The 23,286-nt window shown below is 40.1% G+C and overlaps 1 protein-coding gene across 1 annotated transcript in view; it reads left to right on the forward strand.

The window, feature by feature from the left end:
* The window catches only part of Cntn1 (contactin 1), a 410,344-nt gene that overhangs the window by 241,575 nt on the left and 145,483 nt on the right, over positions 1–23,286 (forward strand). The window contains exons 3-6 of the mRNA XM_004638636.2: positions 6,802–6,952; positions 8,324–8,356; positions 18,079–18,211; positions 21,739–21,911. Of these exons, the coding sequence (XP_004638693.2) occupies positions 6,892–6,952; positions 8,324–8,356; positions 18,079–18,211; positions 21,739–21,911 (400 nt within the window). The 5' untranslated portion in view covers positions 6,802–6,891. The remainder of the gene's footprint in view (positions 1–6,801; positions 6,953–8,323; positions 8,357–18,078; positions 18,212–21,738; positions 21,912–23,286) is intronic.

The raw sequence follows: 23,286 nt of genomic DNA on the forward strand, positions 1-23,286 counted from the left end.
TATTTATTTATTTATTTATTCATTTACTTATTTTTTGTTGCGGCTAGGTCAGGCTATGTATTGCCAGCAGGCATAAACTCTATGTAGCCCAGATTGGCCTTGAACTTGCAGTGATCCCCCTGCCTCAGCCTCTGAAGTACAGGGATTATAGACGTGCTCCACCCCTCCTGGATGCTTTCACATGTATTTCATACATAATCTTGTGGCAGGCTGTTGGAGGACCCAAGATTTTTCTAGTCTGAAGAGCACTACATGCCACTGCGGCTCTACCGGTGGATTAAGACACTTGGGCTTCTGGTCTACCAAAGAAAGCTAATGTAATTATTTTCAGGACATAGAACATTTCTTCAGTTATGTACCTCATTCCTTAGCTCAGAGCAGTACATTCTTCAGACATTTTTACTAAATATACCTAAGCATATCAGTGAGTGATTCAATCCTTGTTTATGACTATGCTTGCAAAAGGTTAAAGTGACATTACAAGATGATGACAGAATTTAGAAAGGTCACCGTAACACCAAAAAAGAACATCTAAAATATACCATTATTTGGGTAGAAAGGATTGTGTCATTTTTATTGAAATTATATTTAATAATGCAAAAATTAAGATAATATTTATCTAAAAAGGCTCAATGAATTTAGTATTTAAATGCATAGTAAACCATTTCTAAAGGAGTAATATATTTTAAAATTCATAACTAATTTTGTTCCCAGAAAATATAATGTCTCATTGCATTATTCCTCTGCTACCCATAACTGTATAAGACTTTTGAATCTACACACTTATGTGACTTACTCCATGCAGTAATCCTTTGAACAAGAGACCAAATCTGCATGTTTACAGAGCAGATGAGCAGAGGAGGCAGAATTTCGGACTGATTCTGAGAAGAGCACATCCCGCAGTTTTCAACTGTAGTGTAGGAGGTATTGGCATCTTGCTCCTGAAATAAACTGTGCTTAAACTGTAATAAGAGTCTTCTGATCACTTCCTGGAAATAGATAGAAAATGTTCCTCAGAAACAGCTCACAATAATGGGAATGAGGAACAGAGGTGAACCTTCTGGTTAATGACTCTTTTCAAATGATCTGTTATGGGCTGTGCTGAAGATGGAAGTGAGTGCTTAGTGTTTTGTCTGTGTACCAAAACATCTGATTTTTTTATTTTTAAAATAGAGATGAAACCATTTGCTAGTATATGTGAGTATTCCTGAGATTGTATCTTTATCAGTGTAAATAAGATCCTCGTCAGCGCAGTGAAAAGTTTATTTTGTCAGTCTTGATGGAACATACTTTTATTGTATAGCAGTGGTAAATACCATGTAAATAATTGTTAATGAGGAAAGTCTTCCTAATATATTGTTGAAGCACTTTTAAATCATTCATTTGGGCTACTAGCACCAACCAGAACAAAGGGCTAGCTGGCCTTATCTGTGTACAGCAGAAATACGTATCAGGGTATGGGCCACATTTCTAGACTTGTCTAATGGATAGAGGGAAAGGGAAAGATAGATAAATATGGGATGAATGAAGGAGAAAAAAGAGAGAGAACCTGTTATATTCCATTATGTTATAAAGTATTGCTTTAATACCTGAGTATGGCATTTACTAAAGGACACTGGAGAAAAGTAAAAGCTGAATTCTCTTGGACATCGAATTGAGTGCCACTATGGGCAGTCGAGGCTGGAGAGCTCGATGGCTTGGGAGATGCAGTGTCCAATGGCGGGGTCGCGCATCTGTCTTAGACTCAGAATATTAGAAGCTACAGGCTCTGGAGGCCAGGAAATTCCAGGAGCTGAGTAGCACAGCGTGGCCCCAGGGACGAGCATATGCCCAGGTGCTTGCCTCTGGTCACCTTGTTATTTCAGCTACTGGGGAGAAATGGGCATGTCCTATAGCTGGCACTTGTTTGCCAGGCTTGTTTGTTTTCCTTTGCTGCATTGTCGCCAGGCCCGGGGAGGCGAGGGCCTTGGCCGTGGCCTCCTCGTGGCTTTTCCTCATGAGAAAAACAAAGGGCAGTTAGCTTCTCCACCACGCTGCTGAAGAGGTGGGAGATCACAAATGATGCGGCCACAGGTGCTGCGGTGGAGCACACTGCAGGAGACAGCGAGTGTGTGATCCTGCCAGCGGCAGCACTTTTCTGTCTGATCACCTGGAAACCAATGAAGTGACGGCAGTTACCCTCACCAGAGTGATGGCTCGCTGTCCTGCTGAAGTGGGCAGTGTACTCCAGTGAAGGAAGAGATAGTACGTGCAACACACAGAAGCTCAAAACGAGCAACTGTGCGTGCTGATCAGAGGGGGCAGATTCCCACTGCAAGACAGAGAAGTCCAGAAACATATTAACTGTTATCCAAATGTGCTTTAAAATATTGATACTCAGCATATCCTTTTTAAGAATAACATTGACATGGGGGCCTGCCCCTTAGCTCAGTTCTTTAAGTGGCTGCTTCAACAAAGAATTCAGGCTCAGGTTGCTGTGGTTTGATTCCCACAACTCAAGCCAGCCAAACCTGCCCTGAAGGTATTCGGAGCAAAAAAAAAAAATAAATAAATAACATTGACAACTCACAGCCACCCTAGGCAAAGCCTCAGGGATACATTTTCTATTCCCTACTTGTTTTAACCTTCATTTGAGAAAATTAAAGAAATTTCAGTTTATGGCAAGTGTTTTGTAATCCAGGTATGGTTCATTTGTTTTACGCATGTTCTCTGTGTATTTTATAGTTAGGTAGATAGATAGGTAGGTAGGTAGGTAGGTAGGGCTGGGGGGTAAACTCAGTGGCATAAGCAACTGCCTGGCAAGCACAAGGTCCTGAGTTTGATCCCTGGTACAACAGATAGATAGATAGATAGATAGATAGATAGATAGATAGATAGATGTAGATAGATACAGACGTTGTTATGAATTATATCTAGATGCCCCCCCCCATGAGTCTCATGCACTCTGAGGTGGGGCTTTGGGAAGGTAATTGAATCATGAAGGTGCTATAGCTAAAAGTGCTGGTAGGAGGAGGGGTGTGGTTAAATTACTGCAGGCAGGACTTTGTCAGGCGGCCTTCCTGGGCTTCTCCTTTAGCTTTTGTTTCTTGGGGCAGGCCAACTATAGACTGAAACTGCTAAAAAACAATATAAGCCAAATTAAATTTCTCCTTTAATTTATGAGTGCAGAGGAATCGTTTTTTCTCCCTCTCTCTCCCTTCCTCCCTCCTTCCCTCCCTCCCTCTCTTTCTCCCTACCCTGATAAGTCTATAGTCATCAATAATAAATTAATATTTATTGAGCAGTCTCATAGTAAACATGTAACACACCCAACCCCACATAGCCCTCAGGTACTCCTACGGAGCCTGAACTCCTTTCACATTTTGCCCTGGAGGGAAATGAAGGTCAGAGGTTAACTTGTCCTACTTAAAAGCTACAGTGGTGGGGGCAACACTCAGACCAGATCGGCCTGGCTTCCCTTGTCCTATTTTGCTCTGTGTCTGCACAAGTTCCTGCATGCAGTGACTGTTATCTGAGAAGGACGTGGTAAATAACATCCTGGACTGAGAAAGTTCCTCAGCATTTTATTTTCCATTTCCTAAAATCAGTTGTTGTGTGTGGCTACAACGAATCTTTTATGTGGACTTACACCAGTTTTCCATTCTACACATAGAATTCATGAGTAAATAGGTCAAACACCCCTGACACACTGCCTCGAAATGTAGAATCTGACGGACATGTTCATACAAGCTCCTCTTCATTCTTTACTGCTGTTTCTGTTTGTTTCTTTTTCTCTCTGGTCAGTGCCATTTGCCCTTCACTTGACATCCACTCTGCAGCAGCACCCCTGCTCTTAACTTTGAATATCTGTGACAACCATTTATTTCTTAAATTGTGTTTGTTACTTTATTAGAAAATAAATTAGAGCTCTTTAAATTCCAACAATAATTGTGCATGCTTTATGGTCTGTAAATGTTTCTACAAATATTAGTCTAAGTTAATATTTACAAGATAACTGGTATTGCCAACATTTTGACGTGATTTTTTTTCTCTTTTCTTTTTTTCTCCCTTTGCATTAAAGGAACTTATCCTAATTATTGTACATAATCTAGTAGGAAAATTAGAAACCAAGGACTAGCAAAATGTTCCAGTCCACCTTGTTTGTGTCTGGTGAAGCTAAGAAAGATATAACCAAGTTGAATAATTTTCATTTAGGACATATTTAGGTACTAATGATAACATACATGATTGAAATAAAAAGCTAAATAGTCTTCCTCAGATCACTTAATTGATTTTTTTGCCTCTTGAAGGTTTTTCTTCATTTTTCACCTTTTAAAAACAATTTGCTTTTCTTTTTTATCATTCCTGCCTGGTGAAAGAAATTGGATCAAATCAGAATTTTAAATTCCAGGATTGATATAAGCCTGATAGATATATACTTGTGACTTTCTCAGTTGTCCCTAAGACATACATTGTTCAAAAGTTAATCTTGACAAAAGCCACCTGTTGGTTATGTTTTGAAATGATATTCTATTTCCTGCTGATAATTTGACCCACTTGTACTTCATTTTCTATAAGAATTCAATCTTTTTTTGGGATAAATGGTTTACTCACTACAGAGTAACCAAGACACTGAAAAGAAAAAGGTTTTAGCTTATGTATTACTGTAGTCCCTCACTAATTCTCGGTTCAACTTTTGTGGACTCACTGTTTCACGGGCTTTCAAAAAATACTAATCTAAGTTATATATATAGTGGATTTCCCACTATATCATGAGATTATGCAGAACCAAGCAGTATATGCATGTTGTTAAAATTACATAGGCTTACGAGTTTAGAAAATGGTTAAGAACATTAGGAATGTTTTTAGAAGTGTGGGAAGAGTTTGTAAGAGTGTGGGAAGGGTTTACAAAGCCTATCGCTACTTTACTGATTTTCACTTCTCGCGGGGGTGTCTGGACTGTAACCTCCATAAGTGAGGCACCACTGCATAGATAAGCATTTGGGCAGCCTCGGGAAAGTCTTATGCTTCTTGAATATTAATAATAGATACTTCTCAGAGTTCAACATAGTTGAAATGATGGAATCTCATATCTTCCTTAACATATCAATACAATGCAAATAAATAGTAGGAAAATTTTCTTTTCGATAATATTAATTTCTATGTGGAACCTATAACATTAAGTATTTTTCTTTCAGAATTGCTTCCTTGATTTATCTTTATCTTATGTGTTTTATACTTAATTTAACCTAAGACTTGTGCTATGCTCTCATATAATCTTGGAAAATATGGTTTGATATCTTGCAGCGGAATCTCTGGGTTATGTGGTTATACTGAAGAAATCTTTCTAATGCCCTGAAATATGTTCATCTCAAGGAATTTCAGTAAAAATTATTGCATTTCAGAGCAATCAAATGACTTTGATCTTAAAGTATGGCACCTCCAACCTCAGGCCCTGCCTACCACAGTCAGTAGTAGGGCTTCCAATTAAAATGATTAACATTCTTATGAGGTGAATGGCACACGAGTCTGAATCACTATTTCATTACCCGAACTTGTATATCTCTCTGTGTTTCTGTTATCTGGAAACTTCTTAAAGGCAAGCAATTCTTTGCCTTTCTGAGCCCTCATTTCTGTTGGCTTAAGTTACAGGTACATTTTCCATAAAGATAATAAGGCTTCAGCTGTGTACCCTCATTTCCAAGAGGCTCTTCCAAGTCCGTTGGTGAAATTTCAGCACTTATATGGTCATTAGTTTTGGCAAAATTTATCATTCGTGATTTTGTTTTGTACCGAGAAAATACACTGTGCCACTGAGCTATCTCTCCAGTCTAAAAAATAAATATATCTGTTATACATAGGACAGCTTGGATGATGGTAATGCTGATTTCTACTTGTCTATTGAAAGAGACTTCGGTCTTTTTCACCTTTTAATTTTGTGACTAGTATTGCAGGTTTATATCTGCTGACCTGCACAACTAATTTGAAGACAACGATGTACAATATAACAACCATTGTTGAATTCATATCATTTAATTTCGTGAAATTGTGCATCTCTCTTTTTGTTTTTATTATTTTGTATTCTCTTAAAAACAAAAAAATTAAAAATATATTACAATTAGATTGCTATGTGGATTCATAACAATTTATGTTAAGTCATTTTGTCTCATTGTCTTTACGTATGGCTCACCACTTTTTAAATACTTAACCTCATGAAACTTAGACTGGCTTTTTTGTTGGTACCTTTTGTTGAATAAAAAGGTGAAGACAAAAAGGAGATTAAATATGTTATTCCATCACTGTGTTTTAACACTAAAAATTAGTATTCTGGGAAAAAGTTTCCACCAGCCACCAACAGCAGGCACTAGCGTATCACCCTCCTGTGAGGTCGGTGTCTTTAGAAGGCGCTTGGACAAAGCTCTTATCTTAAATGAGTCTCCCAGTCTTCACTTCACAAAAGCTTCATCTTCGAGTAAAATGACTGATATTGGAATATTGGCGATTGTGCTATTTGTAGAGAGGGTCATAAAAGTCAGTGGCTAAGGAAAAGAACTTGAACATACCCCAACTGAGCGGCTTGTTCCTGATCGGAGCCGCTGAGGCCCTAGAGTACAAAGCTGTTCCTTACCATGTCGTGGTTACAGGGCCTGCAAATAAACTAGAATGTGTACTATAAACAAGAAACATAAAACAAAGCAGAACTGATGATATTGTTGGCCTCAAATGATGGACATTTCCCTTCTTCCCTCCGTTCTTTTCCTTCTCCTTCCTCTCCTGCTCCTCCCTCTTCCTCCCCTGCCTTCTTTTCTCTTCTTGATGCAGGTGTTTAATATCCAGCTACCATAAAACAAAAGCTTTTCTTTTACAAAAAAAAAAAAAAGCCATTTGAAGTGAGCTGCTTCTAACCAGAAGATGAAAATGTGGTTGGTGATCACCCATCTCCTGATGGCATCATTAACAAGCTGTCTAACGGGTAAGAAGCACCTTTCTCCCTGCTCCACACATTACCTAAGCGTGATCAGCATGTTTTCCCTTTTTGGTTCTGTTGTATGATGTTGAAAATCATGGTTTCTTTTGACATCTGACTTGCAAAAGTAAACAGATTTTATACGTTAATATTTGTCTTAATTTTTAAATTTTTTACTCTCAGTTAAAAACTCATGTAGAACTGTGCCAGGGAATGTTCAAACTTTGGATAGGGAGGTTGATGCTAACCTTTGTGGGACAGTCAATTTCAACTCCATGTAATTTAATGTGGAGTTGGAAAAAAATGCCACAGCTCACTACTCTATCATTTTTGTTACCCAGATATCTAGGCTAAGGTAACTTCAGTAAGAAATAGTAAATTGAGGTTAAAAAAAATTAAGTAATAGATTTTAGACATATTATATTTGTTCTTCATGTATTTGCTTATTGGTAAGTTAATTTGTTTTTACTTTTGCCATGTTTAACAACTGATTCACAAAATTCTTGAAAATTAATCGTCACTTCCTAAGAGTATTCTGACTGGCTCCAACATGTTATTGAATCTTACAAATCTTTCAACAGTTTAGTAAATCTTAGGAAAATCTTGTTTAAAATAACATGACAGAAGAGTAATGAAATAATTTCAAGAGTCCTTCACTTAGGACAGATATATTCAAAGAGAATAAATTTCTTTCAAAGTGAGATAGGATGTTTTCAGAGAATTCCTTTGAGGGAAGGTACATTATATCTTTATTTGAGCATAGTATGCTTTCTAATGATCAATTTTTCAGGTACATTAATCAAGAACCTTAATCCAGTATATATTTGTTAAACTGCTGTCTCATTTGGTGACACACGTCACATCCTGTTGGGTGGTGTTCTTTGCTGACCACATTGTGACAGACATGAGGAACGTTCTACTGAATTTCTCGTTTACCTTCAGGGAAATAAAAAATAATATTTTATTTTGAGTAGTAAATTTTATTGTTGAATCGAGTTTCCAAAACAGGATGATTTCATTAATACTTAAATATTATTAACATCCATAATATCATTACATATACAGATGTAAATATGAATAACATATATAATGTAAGCATAATAATGAAACATTTTGGCTAAGTTATTGTGGTGAAGTCATTTTTATGAATGAGATGAAACAAACATACATTATTATGTACAAACTTCATCATAATTTTATTAACTGAAAACTTTAGGCTTCCATCAATGAAATATAAATATCTGTCCAGATGAGAAGATATTTCAGCCTTAACAGGGAGGGACCAGTCCTACCTATTAACTAGGTTCTCACTTGAGAGATGTTTGAAACAACTCTAAGACTTGCTTTAGGACCAATTTTGTTTTCTTTTGTTTTTAGAATTTACCTGGCATAGAAGATACGGTCATGGGGGTAAGTAGTTTAGAGGCTATGTCTTGCAAACATCTTAGATTATATTTTATTTTCTGTTTTAACCTATTGGTGCTATAAACTTGAAGGCACATAAGTCATGTTAGATCACTTAGAAATGTTGTGAGATTTGTTCTAAACTCATAAGACAACTTATTTGATTACTGAAGTGGGATTGCAGTCAGCAGAAAACATTCAGTGTGTTCTGTATGTTCCCTTCATGCTTTGTAATAATGCTAGGCAAGTAAATTTGGAAGCAATATTATGAATAATGTGACGAGCTAACTTATTTTTGAAAACTTATTTTCTTGCAATGAGAGAGAACTAAAATTAGTTAAATTGGAACTGTAAGATTCAGTCCAACCGGGAAGGTACAGATGTTGCAAAATCTATTATTTCATACGTATTACGTATAACATACCATCGTGCCAGTAGACAGCGTACTTATTACCTAAATGTTCTTGCAGAAACTGGGACAGGATGACGTACTAAAAGAAAGATACAGACTTTCTAGAATAAGACCAGCTTATATTTGCATCTTTAGCCTGGTACTCAGTAGCTGATCTTGTGATTTTTGTATGCATTTTCAGCTTCTAGGAGGCTCAGCTTTTAAGTATATAAAAAAAAATCACAAGATTGTTTTGAGGACTAAAAAAAAGAAATTCCTGAAAGCTTTTAGCACAGTGAATGATATAATATGTGCTCAATGAACATAGTAAAACGGGTAACACAAAACCCACCACAGCTTGGGAGGAGAATAAAAAAATCAGGTAGAACTGCTAAGCAATAAGTGCTTCAATTTATATAACAAATTAAGACTATCCAGGCCTGCCAGAGAAGAACTTTCATGTGAGGAGCCAAAGCCTAGGAAATTCTTGGTCCAGATTCCATCACAGCCATTTGTGTTCCAACACTGTGGGGCAATATGTGTGAGCTATGTAGAGATCTATAAGTCATTTTCCTAGACTGTGAGACATGTAGGAAATAAGACGAGTAAATAACATGTTTATGAGAAAATTTATGATGGGTGTTTAAAAAGAATTGAAGAATTAAAGAATATTTAGTAATGGTAATAGTAAGAAGGAGCCTTGAAGTATCTTAAATGTTAAAGTGGAAATCTATGTAGAGGAAGTTATTAGGAATTTTATTAAAAGGACTTCATTGTCAAATAAATTTGAGAAAATCTGGCACATCAAAGTTTAATGCTTTCTTATTGACTTGAAGTAGTCAGTGTAGGCATGTATAATAAATATACCAAATAAATACGTGTTAGTGTCCTAGGACTGTCATGATAAAGCACCACAGTAACTACGAACAGACACTCATTGGCTCACAGTTCCGGAAAACAGAGGCTGAGGACAAGGTATGAGCAGAGCTGTGCTTGCTCTCAAAGCCTCCTGCCTGCCTCCTCCACTTCCACGAGGCCCAGGTGTCCCTTTGCTGTGGCAGCAAAGTTCGTCTGTCTGCCTCCAACTTCATGTGACGGTCCTCCTGGATCTCTTTTCATGGTCTTCTCTTGGAGAATGTCTCTCTCTGTGTTTTAATTTTCCTGTTTATAAGAATACTCTTCGGGCCTACCTCACAGTCTCCATTCAACTTGATTACTTTTATAAAACACACTATTTCCCAATAAGCTTGTATTAGGATATACTGGGATTTAGGACTTTAATATATAAGGTTTTTCTCTTTCTGTCTCTGTCTTTGTCTCTGTGCCTGCCTGCCTCCCTGCCTCTCTGCCTGCCTATCTCTCTGTCTCTGTCTGTCTGTCTCTGTCCCTGTCCCTGTCTCTGTCTCTGTCTCTGTTCCTGTCTCTCTGTCTCTCTCTCTGTCTCTCTGTTTCTGTCTTGGTCTGTCTGTCTGTCTGTCTGTCTGTCTGTCTCTCTCTCTCTCTCTCTCTCTCTCTCTCTCTCTCTCTTTCTCTCTCTCTGTTTCTGCTTTGCTGTCTTTCTTCTGTGGGGAGAGAAAATTCATACCTATAGCCTTCCCCTAAGTAAAAAGCATTGTGAGTTTCCATGGAGGGTTGTAGGACATTCAGGTGTCCCTGAGCGCCCTCTACCAGCCTCCTGAGAGTCACTCACGAATGACCCTGCTCTCCATGCACCAACGCACAAATGTAAGCCCTCAGAAGCTCAGGTGTGCTCCAGCTACAGTTATGACTGCAGTCCCCAGGTGGACTCCTGGTACTGTCCAGCACGCACACACCACTGCTCCAGCATGTTCCTTCCCACACTCAGTCACCTCCGGGGCACCTCTCTGCATATACCTCTGACACCTTGCCAGTTAGGTCTTCCATTCAGGTGATGATTCTGCTTCCTGTTACCTGGGGACATTAGAAATGGTCAGAGAGAACTCCACAGCTCACCCTCCCGTGGCAGCTCCATATCTGCTCCTGTCCCTGTGTGGCTGGCCCGCCTGTCCTTCATCGATGCTGGCACCGTCCCAATTCCGTGGTTGTGTGCCAGACTTTACCCTATCAAGTCTACTGAAGTTCACCGCTATCACAGTTGTCACTTTTTGGCTCATTTTCCCTTGCTGCTTCTCTGCTGGGTCACTGCTGGGAACACACACCATCCTGAAGTTCCCCTCACCGACGACACCATGGTTAATCCTATGGCGATCCCCCAGCTTCCTACCTGCCTTGCTTGTCCCAGGCTGCAGTCCCAGCGTCACACACAGATGCAGCAGCCCCTTGTGGGTAACGAGGCATGTTCCTTCCTTCCTGTACCCATTTCTTTTTAAGAATTAGATCTTTCCCAGAAACTTCTCAGCACTGGTCCAGAGGGGGTCACGCATTCACACCCACGCCTGTCATTGGCAGGAGAGATGGGAGTGATGCTGGCCAACTTTCACTTTGAGTCCTGGAAGGAGGCGTTGGTGCTGGGCCAGACCTGAGCTTTGTCACTTTGCTACAGACTGTGAGCCTCCCAAGCCCTCAGTCATAACATCTGCACAGCACCTGGGCGATGCAAGACTGGAGCATTTTATTAGAGATGAAACGGTTCTATACAATATATCATCGTATGTAATTATTCCAAACTCTTACTTGATAGCAGTCTTAGTAACCTAGCTGACTAGTTTTTAAATAAATTGTATACATTAAAATAGACACAACTTAAATTTGAAAAATAAGGTATACTGAGACTTAAAACATCATAGACATCAAAGTGAAGTCTACCCTATATCCTTTAAAAGTCTTGTTATTTTAAAGATTTGTAACATCAGTATTTTATTCTTTGAGGTAAGAGGATGAACATAACTGAGTTGTATGAAGTCAACTTGTAATTTTCATATACTTAGTAATGCCATTATTTGAGAGTAAATTGCATTTTTGATGCCTTTCTCATCATAATCTGCTTGTACTTTTATACCAGAAAAACTCAAAAACCAGGCTGCTGCTAATTCAGAACAATCCTTTGTCCATGCAAATCTCAAAATAAAATAAGTATCTTTTAAATTACTTTATACCTCAGTAATAAAATGTATAAAGGAAAGTAATCAAATACAAGTATTTATGAGAATTAGAAAATGAAGTAATCAGTGCTTTATTCTTCATACAGAGTTATGGTATCTTTTTATGTTTTACAGAGCTACTATTCAAAAAGTACTTCATTGTTTTTCTGGAGGGAGGGCAGAGAGGGAATGTCCCATATTATTACAGCACCTACCCGCAGATTTGCTGGGTAATTCTTCTGTTAGACTCACGTCGGTTACTTGTCATTATTCTCTGTGCAGTTTCCTGTCTCTAACTTTAAACGACGCATATGGCATTTTGTGACTTACCTTTACGCCCTGATGTAGTTACTTGTTAGCCTCATTAATCAGAACAGCACAGAGGCAGCCTGACCTCACGCGGACCCGCCGGCGGGAGCACCGCATGTGCAAGGACGTAATCAGATCCGAAGTAGTGATGGAGAGGTGCCCGCCACGTGCGGGTGGCTCAGCGGGTGGACCTTTCAAAGATGCCCCGCAGGCCCAGGGAGCGGCTGGCAAGACGGGCAGCAGGCCAGCATGGAGCATTTGGCTTTCTTAACTTTTGTGCTTTCTTGACCCTGGTCTTTGTATTAATAATTAGGTTTCAGAACAATGTTGAGGTAGTTACTCTTTGTTTGTTTGTTGTATTTTTAGTACAGGGTCTGCAGGGTCTACAGGGTCTCACTGTGTAGATTGGACTCGTAGTGATTTGCCTGTGTTCAGCCTCCCAAGAGCTGGGACTATAGGCGCGCGCCACCACACCCAGTCTCGAACAACATCTCAGCGCACCCCAGGGGCGGCCCGGCACAGCGTGCTGGGGATTGAACCCTGGCCTCTGTGCCTGCCTAAGCAGGCACTTTAATTCACTGAGCTATTTGGCCGGCCCTTAATTACTCATTTTTAGGTACAATAAAATAGCCAGTTTTACCTAGTACCCTGAACCATGAAGGTACGGGCATGAGAATGTTCAATGCCCACACCTTAACTGCCTTTACTTGTTACAAAGTAGGAAATGGTTGGTAGTGCAGACAAGGAAGGGCATTATCTTGAAGCCCTGTACCTCTAACAATATAAATGCTGCCTCATTTAGAGAGTTCATTGTATTTCAGGAGAGTTTGCAGGTCTCTGCACCTTTAATGATGGGAATATTGTAAATGTGATTATAAAAATTCAAATTTGCCATTGCTTTTCCCATTAGATACTTCCTAAGACTTCCTACCACACACTTCTGTAAAATTTTGTTTACTAATCTACAGATGGAGATGACCTATCTCACGATGAGTAAAGACTTTGTTTCAACATGGTGATCGAATAAATGTTAAAATGGCCAAGCACAAATTGTCATGTTACTTTCAATTTCTACAAATAAAATTGATATTCAGATCACAGAGGATGATCTCTGCACAGCCAGAGGGGCAGCAGTCGTGTCCCCGATTGTGATGACCGGTTACCTTCACGTGAAACTGAAAGTTACGTTGAAGGAAACGCAGGGATTTTGTGTTGTCTGAATTTGTGAAGGTTACACAAATGCACATGCAGGATGTTTTTCTTCTTAATCTTTCCAATCAAATTTTAAAAATGAATTTACCTCTCTAGGATGTTTATGATGGCCACATCATATGGTAGGAAATGTTTCTTTAAGAATGGATTGAAAGAAATATGATATAAAGAGTTATATTTTCCACTAGCTTGAGAAGTTTTTTTATAGCTGTAGTTCAGTTTAGGAGAAGCCGTCCAGTAAGGAAAGGGGAATGTATTTGTGAAATAAGCTTAGTTTCTTTCTTATACATGATTCCTATTGTTTTCTTGTGTCATTTAATTTCGTGATTCTTTTAAGGCCTCAGAATTGCCATCTAGGCCCTCCCATGCTCATAAAAAAGCAGTAAATGACGCTCTCCTGTAAGATAAGTATGATTAGTATATCTTTTGTGAGCCTTGTGCTGTATTATCCTAGAAAGGTATTTTCCAGGAACTAAACATGCTTGTTGAGTTCATAGAACAATGAACTCAGGAAGCGGGTTCATGGGGGTGATGGATTTATATTTGAAGGCTCTTGTTGAACATAGCAAAGTGATGCAGATGCTTGTTTGGGGTAATTTGTCTTTCAAAAACCAATATATGTTCCCCATAGAAAAATAATTAAAGCAACTGATAGAGCATCAAGTGAAACCCATTATTTTATTCAGGCTTCAAAGTTTCTGGAAGGCAAGATACAGCTGTGGGTGTTTTAACTGGTTATTAATACATATTAGGCAGATGAATAAACATGAACCTACAAAACAATTATTTTTGAATCACATAGTACACTCTCAGATGTTATTGGCCAAGTTGAACTACAAGGATCCTTTTATAGCTTTTGGGTTCAAAACTATAAATAAGCTAGTCAGAACTTTTCTCATAGGTCATAAATTAGCAGAGGTCTCTTGTAATAATAAGAATCAGAAAGGGAAGGCCCTTTTCTGCCTGTGAAGGCAAAGACTATTCTTGAGCAAGAGCTTAGACTGTTTATCTTACTGGAGAAGTCAGTGATGCAGGCCTCTTGTTGTGATAGCGAGGTAGTCTGATGGCCATAGCTAATTGCCCATGTGGCTGTTCCTTCTAAAGGGACACAATGTGAAAGATAATTTCAATGATTTTATTGCCAGGGGGTATCCATCTTTTTCCTGAGCAATAGTTACACTTTAAGATAATTGAAGGGCTTAGTTCTTGTCCTCCTTAGGCCTTCAAGGACATATACTTGAAAATGTTTTCTATTCCGCTCTCCTTTCTGGATGGCGCACAAGTAACAGTAGGAATCTTGTACAGGGACTACCTAGGCAGGCAACAGCAGGAACCAGTGTCCCTCTTGCTGTCTCTCTTCTGATCTCTTGAAGTTAACAATAGGATATTCATCTCTAAATGTGACAGCAGCCTAATGCCACTTGTTTCTTACCAAGAGTCAATGTTCCACCTAAGAACAATATCACTTCTCTCCAGTCCAATTCGCAGGTCTGAGAAAGTGCCCTGAACACCTCAGTCTACTCAAAAGATTTGTCTGAAAACTTCTCCAGATCTTGTTTGATCTGTTTGAGGTTATTGAGGGCAAAGGATGCACCAGCTACAGGGAGGGCCAAATTCTCCACCCACCTCAAGTGGGTGTGTTACCCTCGAGGACCTTGAACAGAATTACACAGACATAGGTACAACCTGGAAGATGCTTCAGTTAGGGTTGACCTTGAAATCTGTCTTTAGGGTACAGAGGACAGAGGAGGAGAATGTCAGGCTCAATAGTGGTCTGTGTGTCAAATTATGCCTTAAGGAGCAGAAGTGTGGTTTTCAGGAACGGTGTCTACACTTCGAGCACAACTCAGGGTTGTCTCTTAATTCAAAGGAAATCTGAACATACATACCTCTTACCAGTTCCCCTCTTTGTGACACTGTAACTCTAGTTGTAAAATAGTATCATAATCAATATTTTGCTTTATGTTCCACTTTGCCTCCTGGGGCCAGGCAGACCATGCACAGGTGCAGAAAAATATGACAGTTCTTCCTCAGAGTGTGAGGGTCGAATGTCAGGTCAGAAGTATTTAATATTTTTACAGTGGGAATACAATCACATGGTAGGGCTTTAACCACAGTAGCCTGTGCCCGATGAGATGTGTGACAACTACATGAAGACATATAATCGCTACTATTTTCCCTATTATTAAATGAGATACATTTAGTTATTTCAAAGTTTTTCCAATTTGTTGCTTATGGAATATAACTTAGTCTAGATAAATTGTCCTTAACCTGAAGACCTGACATACTCTTAAGTCTCTTTCACAGAGCAGGAGTTTTGATTTTCAATAAAATTTAACCTACCCATTTCTTTCTTTCATGGATCATATGTTAGTGTTGTAACTAAAAGCGCTTTGCTGTATTAAGGCCAGAATCCAGTCTGCCTCCTACTCTGTCACCCTGACGCCTCCAAGGTGACCACCTTAAGCTAACATTTTTGTAAGACACAGAAATCAGGCATTACATGTTGAAGATCTTCATTCATTACCTTATAAATATAAAGGCAGCAGCTCTTCATTTTCTCTTAAACGTGATGATTTGGGTTATTGGCGGTAACAATAATGACATTATGCATATGGTTATAACATCCAAACAATGCACTTAAAATATAGTCATGAGCCTTACACTTCCACAAACAATATATATAGTTTTGCTTTTCCACATATTGTTATGGTAGGGGTTTTACAAAATAGTTTGAGATAATTCTAGGATAGGAGTAGAAGTCATCCTGCCTTCAAGATAAGCACTTTTCTGCTTGTCTTCTGAGCAACTTTATATACACTGGGAAGAACAGCATAGACTCCCACTCGGCAGGTGTTACTGACTTGCTCCAGGCAAAAAATCGTGCCATTGAGAGAGCCACTAGGAAGCATCTGGCATCTGTGAAGTTGTCCACACGAGAAGGGAAACAGCATAAGAGGTGTCATTGCTAAGCACAAGGCCATTTCTTTGAGAGATGGCAACACCCAGGCCCTATGTCCACAATGAAAGTCCCCCAATGACTTGCACACCAAGTCATTCCTCACTTGTCCCTGGTGTGCTATTGCCTCCCAACTGGCCAGAAAACAGTGGGCAGCACCACAGAAATTCTTCAAAGGGAAGCGGAAGACATTACCTGTCTTTCTGGTTATCGCAGCTGCCAAGAGGATGTGGAACAAGATAGAGCTTAGATCAGGACTTTGCAAATAGTAGAGGAAACTAACGCAAGGGCTGCTGACACCTACAGATACAGCACCCATGTGCTGAGTGCTCAGGGCAGCACCAGGCCCCTAGCCCCAGAGATGTGAGAAAGAGAAGGACTTGGCTTCTGACTTTTAGAATTTCTATTGTTAGCCTGAGTTGATATACATAAAAATAAAAATTAAAATTTGGGAAGGGTAGCAAATTTTTTAGAATATTTGGAAAATCAGCATTCACTGATTGCTAACTCTAAGCCAGATAAAATACTATCGTCCATGCATGGTCTTAAAATTATTAAGACCTATTATCCAATAGCCTCTTACCAATAGCCTATTTCCCTCCTTTTATGAGCGGTCCTGCTGAGACTCACAGAGCTTACATGATTTGTCCAAAGGCACACTGAGAAATGGCAGCAAGGCTTCAAAGGCGTACTGTCTCTGCTAAGAGAAGTTGGAACAGTGCTCCTCTTCGTGGTTGGTCTTAGAGAACTTAACCAATCCGTGTGCTATTGCCATAAACTCTCTTAAAATATAAACTAGGGCTGCAAATCATGCCCTGCCTCTGGTCAAGAGGCAAGGACTTTGTGTGAGACTAGTCCTCCTTTCTAGCTGCGGAGATCATTATTAATTCATTGGGAGCATGTGGCTCTTAGCTGTTCTGTGTGGGCGCGGCCGTGCTGGTGACCCGTGGCTGACGCCCTTCTCTCCACCCTGCTGCATGATGTTCTTCCTCCCTCCCAAGAGGTCACACCCTCCTCCCCAGCACAAGCGTGTTTGCCAGCAGTTCCAAACCAGTTCCTCATATCTCAGACCCACCTAAATTATTTATAAATTGCCCTAGACTGGATGGTGCTGAGTACCGGTGCTGTTTGCATGTTCAGGAAAACTATAGATGGGCTCAGGAGGGAGAATAGGTTCTCCAGCAGTTCCAGAAATTCATCCGTCTTTTCATTCCTTGCTATAAGACCTTTAAGTACCTGTGCAGCGCAGATAGCTGAGCAGCTGGCTAGAAGGCTGGTGTGCTTGGATTGGGACCTAGCCTCTGTCTTGGCAAGCTGTAGGACAGGAGGCTGCATTGAGAATCACAGCAGACGTGTTAAGTACTGTAAATACGGGAGGAAGCTAAGGGCAAACGAGGGAATGAACTGGAGCCAAGAGCGGAGAGTAGCTTCCTGCAGGACCTCACTCCTCAGCTTCACGGGGCCTTTGGAGTGTTTATGGTAAAAGAAAAGTAGGGCAGTGATTCCAGGCAGAGGAAAAGCACATTGGTAAGCCAGCGGCACAAAACTATGGCTTGTTTGAGGAGACAGAAGTAGGGAAAGCTGGCGTCACGTGATGCTATTATGCAAATGAGGAGAGGTGGGCAGGAAATAGTTGTGAATTAAGGAACTGAGTATGTTCGTGAGGCTCACAGAGGCAAAGTCTTTGCTCTGAATTAGAATAGAGGTTCTGTGTTGCTCATTTTTTTCAATGCGTCTAGATCTCCTTTGACCTTAATATAAAATAATTCTCTTTTTTTTTTTTTTTTTCTCACAGTTTCTGAGGAAGACAAAGGCTTTGGACCAATCTTTGAAGAGCAGCCAATCAATACCATCTACCCCGAGGAATCACTGGAGGGAAAAGTGTCGCTGAACTGCAGGGCGCGGGCCAGTCCTTTCCCAGTTTACAAGTAATGCGCCCCCTGCACTTTTCAAACACCCCCTTACCACAGAGACCAGGGAGAAGGACACAAGTACTGACACACTGAAAAGCACTGTCTAATTCCCCCAAACGTAGCAGCTTTTCTTAAATAGACGTACATAAGTCTCTCGCTGTTTCCCGCACAGATGATGTGATGGCGCTTGACATCGTGCACTTAAGAATTATCTAATGGACACGACGCTGATAAGCATCCCAAGGGTTCTAGGAAAACATACATAATTTAAGTATGCAGGCTTGGGGTTAAAATTTTGTGTGTGCATGACCTGACTAAGGCTTAGCTACAAATGATAGGTAATATTTCTGTATTAACCACATCTAAAAAGCTTGCCTAGGAAATTCTAGAAAATAGTACCTTTTACAATAATCTCAAATATGTAACTACACAACATAATACATTTCTTTCTATGTCTCTACCACCTGGAAAATCTGTATGAAATTATTTCTCTTTCTCTTTCTGGGCTCCACATTTATACTATCAAAGGTAATTATATAAAAAGCTGCAATGAACTTTTCCACTTCAGATGGCTTGAACAGTAGACTATATTCTGAGCCAAAGAATAAATTGAAAGCTCACCAAATACCAGTGGATTTCAGTTTTAGCTGTAAGATACTTCCATGAAGACAAAGCAAGTGATTGATGGAGAAATTGGGGACTCCAGTAGGCTAATGTCACCTGATATAACTGAAGGTTGTCATTTAACAAGGTTGATTTTAGTAGCAGATTTTTTTCCTAGATAGAAAAATAAATTTCTATTGCTACAAAATTAATATCAAAGAGAATGTCCCCTACCTAGTTCTACTTGCATTCATTTTCTCTTGCCTATAGCTATCATGACAAAATAATGCTTAAAAGAAAATACGAATTTAGACACAAAATCACTATCCCTTTGTAATTGTTCTTGTTTCAATTTCATGCATGGAGGTGCAATATAAATTGTAAATGACACGTTTGTTCTAAAATTATTTGGCGGGCTGGGTTTATTGCTGCCCTTCAGCCATATGTAAGGGGAATCTAGGTGCACTGTCATGGACGTGGACTATGACAGGGGCCAGGACCTCCAGAGGTCTAACCCAAAGTAGTTCTGAGAGAGAAACTGCAATTAGCAAAACACCTGGCTCGAGTTAGTAAGTCACAAAATCCAGGACCACACCACAAGCTGGGTGACTCCAAAGACACATCTAACCTTTCTAGTATTTATCCACGTCAGTGGGTCGACAGGCTCTCAAGAGTTGCTTCAGTGACTCTTATGCCATGATGATCCTAGAAGAAACCTTGGAAAATCTTCTTCCAGGCTGCACTGGGGACAGCAAACCCGAGGGACTGCTCGTGCACAGATTTCCAGGAACGCCTCCCAGACGAGGCTGGGCGTTCTGGGGCTCACATCCCCACCCGGCGGGAGCACAGAGGACAGAACCCTCCCGGCAGGGCTGTCTCCACCTGCACCCCACATGTCACGCCCACACCGAGACCCTCAGGTTGAGTTGACCTAACTACCCATACACCAACGCACAGAGATCGCGAAGGGCTGCTGCACCCTGTTAGGAAAGCAGCCAGCGTTCAGGAAGAGAAGAGAAAAGGAAAGGAATTATTGCCTGCTGCAGCTAGTCTGACAGGAAAGAGCACTTGCAGTTTTAAAAACTTAGTATTCCCAGCAAGCCATATTAACCTTGGTAATCCTGCAACTTGTCGCACACACGGGAGTTTTATATTGGTAGCGTGCTCTAGATAATGTGCTATTCACGCGCCATTCCGAGAGGCGAGAGGTGGGAAGGGAGCTTCGCCTCCCACGTAGCACCCCGAGGTTCCCATTAGCTTAGTCCCGTTAGCCCCGAAGTAGCAGGCACTACATGAAAACTATTTCGAGCGGCACGAGGATTGCAGCTTTAGCATGTGTTTCTCAAAATAGACGCTGAGCTAACCCAGCTGAGACATATTAATCATAATAGGCTCTCACAGGCAGATAGCCCATGATCAGCGCCACAATAGGAAATTAATACAAAACAGACTGGGAGCCCATATATTGGACAGAAAAGTCCCAATAATGGGAGCTGCTCAACCTAAAAAATAAGCAACAAGTATTTTTTTTGCTTCAGGTAGGAATAGTACTGCCCCCACCTAAGGGGAGAGGCAAGGAGATTAATCCACTGAGTTAAAGTGAGTAGTTTATACATTACCAAAGCCTGGTTTTCTACGCTTGCTTTTAAAATTATCTGCCACACTATAAAGATTTTTAACTAAAAATGTTCTAGCAACTTTGACTTAATTGAAAAATACTCTGCAATCATTAGGCATTTTTAGCATGACCCCTTCTGTCATCAGAAATGTGTGCAGACGTGAGCGCTGTGGTCGTGGGCTGCTCCTTAACTACCTGAACCCTTTGACCTCGGAGCTGACAGCAGCCTCCTCAGGATGCGGAGGCCTAAGGGCTACACTCTGGTGCGGAATCATGTAATCCTTCAGGTGGTCGTCTTAGTCTAAAACGGTTGTCTTAGTCTTCCACCTGTTCATCTCACCCATAAAGCTAGATCCCTTTTTCTAGTTGAGTGGTCTGATTACATGCAACACGTATCACCTATATTGTGAGTAGGTGACAATTCTCGTGCCAAAAATAATCCCTAAATAATTAGAAAAGTCACAACATGTCCCCAACTCCGGGATGAGGAAAATCTGGCTTTACTAATTGTGGCTCGGAATCCAAAGACCCAGTCGTGTTTTATCATTTTTTTTCTATGCCGTGATCGCCCTCTAGTGGTCCAAATATGCCATTTGGACTGTCTCATCTGAAAAGGAAACTAGATGTAGCACTCATCTTTCTGTACCTTCACTAAATTGTATATCATGATCCCAAATCCACAGGGTCTAGGCTGTAAAAAAAAAAAAAACACGGAGTCGTACTCAATCACCTGACCTTGCAAGCCGCGGTACCCAAGTTATTTTTTAAAATTAATTTTATTGAGAAACAAATAACAATGAGACAGTTTCAAAACAGGTTAGTAGGACAGTTTCAATAATTAATACATTGCATACTGTTATCTTCGTAGTGGTCATTCATAGTACAAGATGCAGACATGATATCCTGTCCAAACACTATTAGTACAAATCTTTCTTCTCATTGAATGAAGAGAAAGTAGCTGTATATCTATCCCAACTATTCTGTATATACAGATACAAAATGATTTTCATTTGTATCCCCTTTTTTGTTTAGTTTTGTCAGAGATGGGTATTCTGTTGCCATTTAAATATTGTAGGTGCGTGAATTCAGCAAAATAATCCAATATAGTCCAGTAGTCCATAGTAGTCCATACTTTTTATCTGTAGGACTGGCAATGTCAGAAGTTGTTGACTTGAGCCTTTCACAGCTCAGCATATTAATATGGCTTTACTTTTGATACCCCGTTTTTATACTTTTCTGCTGGATGGTTATTTTTTAATGCTGTTTCTGCCGACACAGTCTCCACCCTCCACCTGCGCTATGACATATCTTTTCCTCCTAGGTGGAGAATGAATAATGGGGATGTTGACCTAACAAGTGATCGATACAGTATGGTGGGAGGAAACCTGGTTATCAACAACCCTGACAAGCAGAAGGATGCTGGCATATACTACTGCTTGGCATCCAATAACTATGGGATGGTCAGAAGTACGGAAGCAACACTGAGCTTTGGATGTAAGTAACCACAACCTTGATAAGGGCCAAGTTCTTTTATATGAAGTTAAAAAAGTATTGGTACAATTCTACATGAAAAAGCAAATTCCACTTTTTTGGTTGGTTTCTTCTATTAAAATACCTCTACTTACTTTTCCCAGGGTCGGGGAGATGGCTTAGTAGAATAAGCACTTGCCTGGCAAGTGCAAGGGCATGAGTTCAATCCCCAGTTTGGCCAAAAAAAGAAAAAAAAATTCCCAGTAAAAAGTGCCCCACTCCCACCCTTCTCAAATGAAGCACTGAATGCTTCCTGTTTGTCCCTGGAGGAAGTCACATTCCCTGTCCTCACACAGCAGGCCAGTGAGGCAGGTCAAAGGTGGGTAGAAGTTTTAAATTAAAACAGATGAATTTCATTGTGGTCCACAAAGTAGATATCAGTGAGTGCTTTGCTAAGAATTCAGTAAGAACAATCAGTAAGAAGAATCTAGAAGGAAGGAAGAATCTAGATGGAAGAAAGGGTGGATCTTTCAAGATGCGTTGGAACTTAAGGATGCCAGATAGAAAAAAACTCCAAACATCATGATGTCACGCAGGATAGTTTGAATGCATTTAAAACAGTGAAGGATAATGCTGTGAAATAAACTTTCGCCACGTCTTGCGGGATCTAGAATGACGCTGAAGGCTGGCATCCGTGAAGCTGCTAACGCACATCCTGTCGGTGGAGGCAATGCAAAGAAGGTCCAGATGGGCTCTTAGGGGCAGAGACCATCTCGCACATTATAACACTGGCTGTGGTTCTCCAAAGCTCAGCCGTACTTGACAGTTTCTTATTTTGCAACATTTAATATCTCTGACTGGGAATCAACCAAATTATATTGTGATTAATTTGATTATCTTAAAACAAGTGAAAATGTTCACCTTGTGGGAGTCAATAATGAAAACAAAATTGAGAAATACTGTGAGAAACTATAAGTGAATAGGTTCTGCAAGTTAATTACACTTTGAAAGACAAGGTAGACCAGATGATCTCTGGTTTATGATTTTTAAGTCAGCACTTATACTTGCATTTATGTCTTTTGCAATACAGATTATAAGGTTCAAATGATATTTTAAGGAATCTTACAAGGCAGTTCTCACTAAGCAAGAGAACGGGACCAGAGAGAACAGTAAGGATAAATCAGTGTGCTGAAATCAGTAATCACCACTAACCTTGAGCAACGGATTCACAGATTACTGAAGGAAATAAGGGTCTAAGTATATTTTCCTAGCCAAGTCTTGTCAAGTAAGGGAAGTGTCTGTTCTTATTAAAAATGGGCTGGAAATAAGCAAAGCCTGTTTAAAGGATGGAAAGAAGCTTTTAAATGGTTGCACCCCATGCAGTAGTGATGACAGCATG

This window comes from Octodon degus, unplaced genomic scaffold (assembly GCF_000260255.1).
Source record: "Octodon degus isolate 3935 unplaced genomic scaffold, OctDeg1.0 scaffold00100, whole genome shotgun sequence".
Classification (NCBI taxonomy): domain Eukaryota; kingdom Metazoa; phylum Chordata; class Mammalia; order Rodentia; family Octodontidae; genus Octodon; species Octodon degus.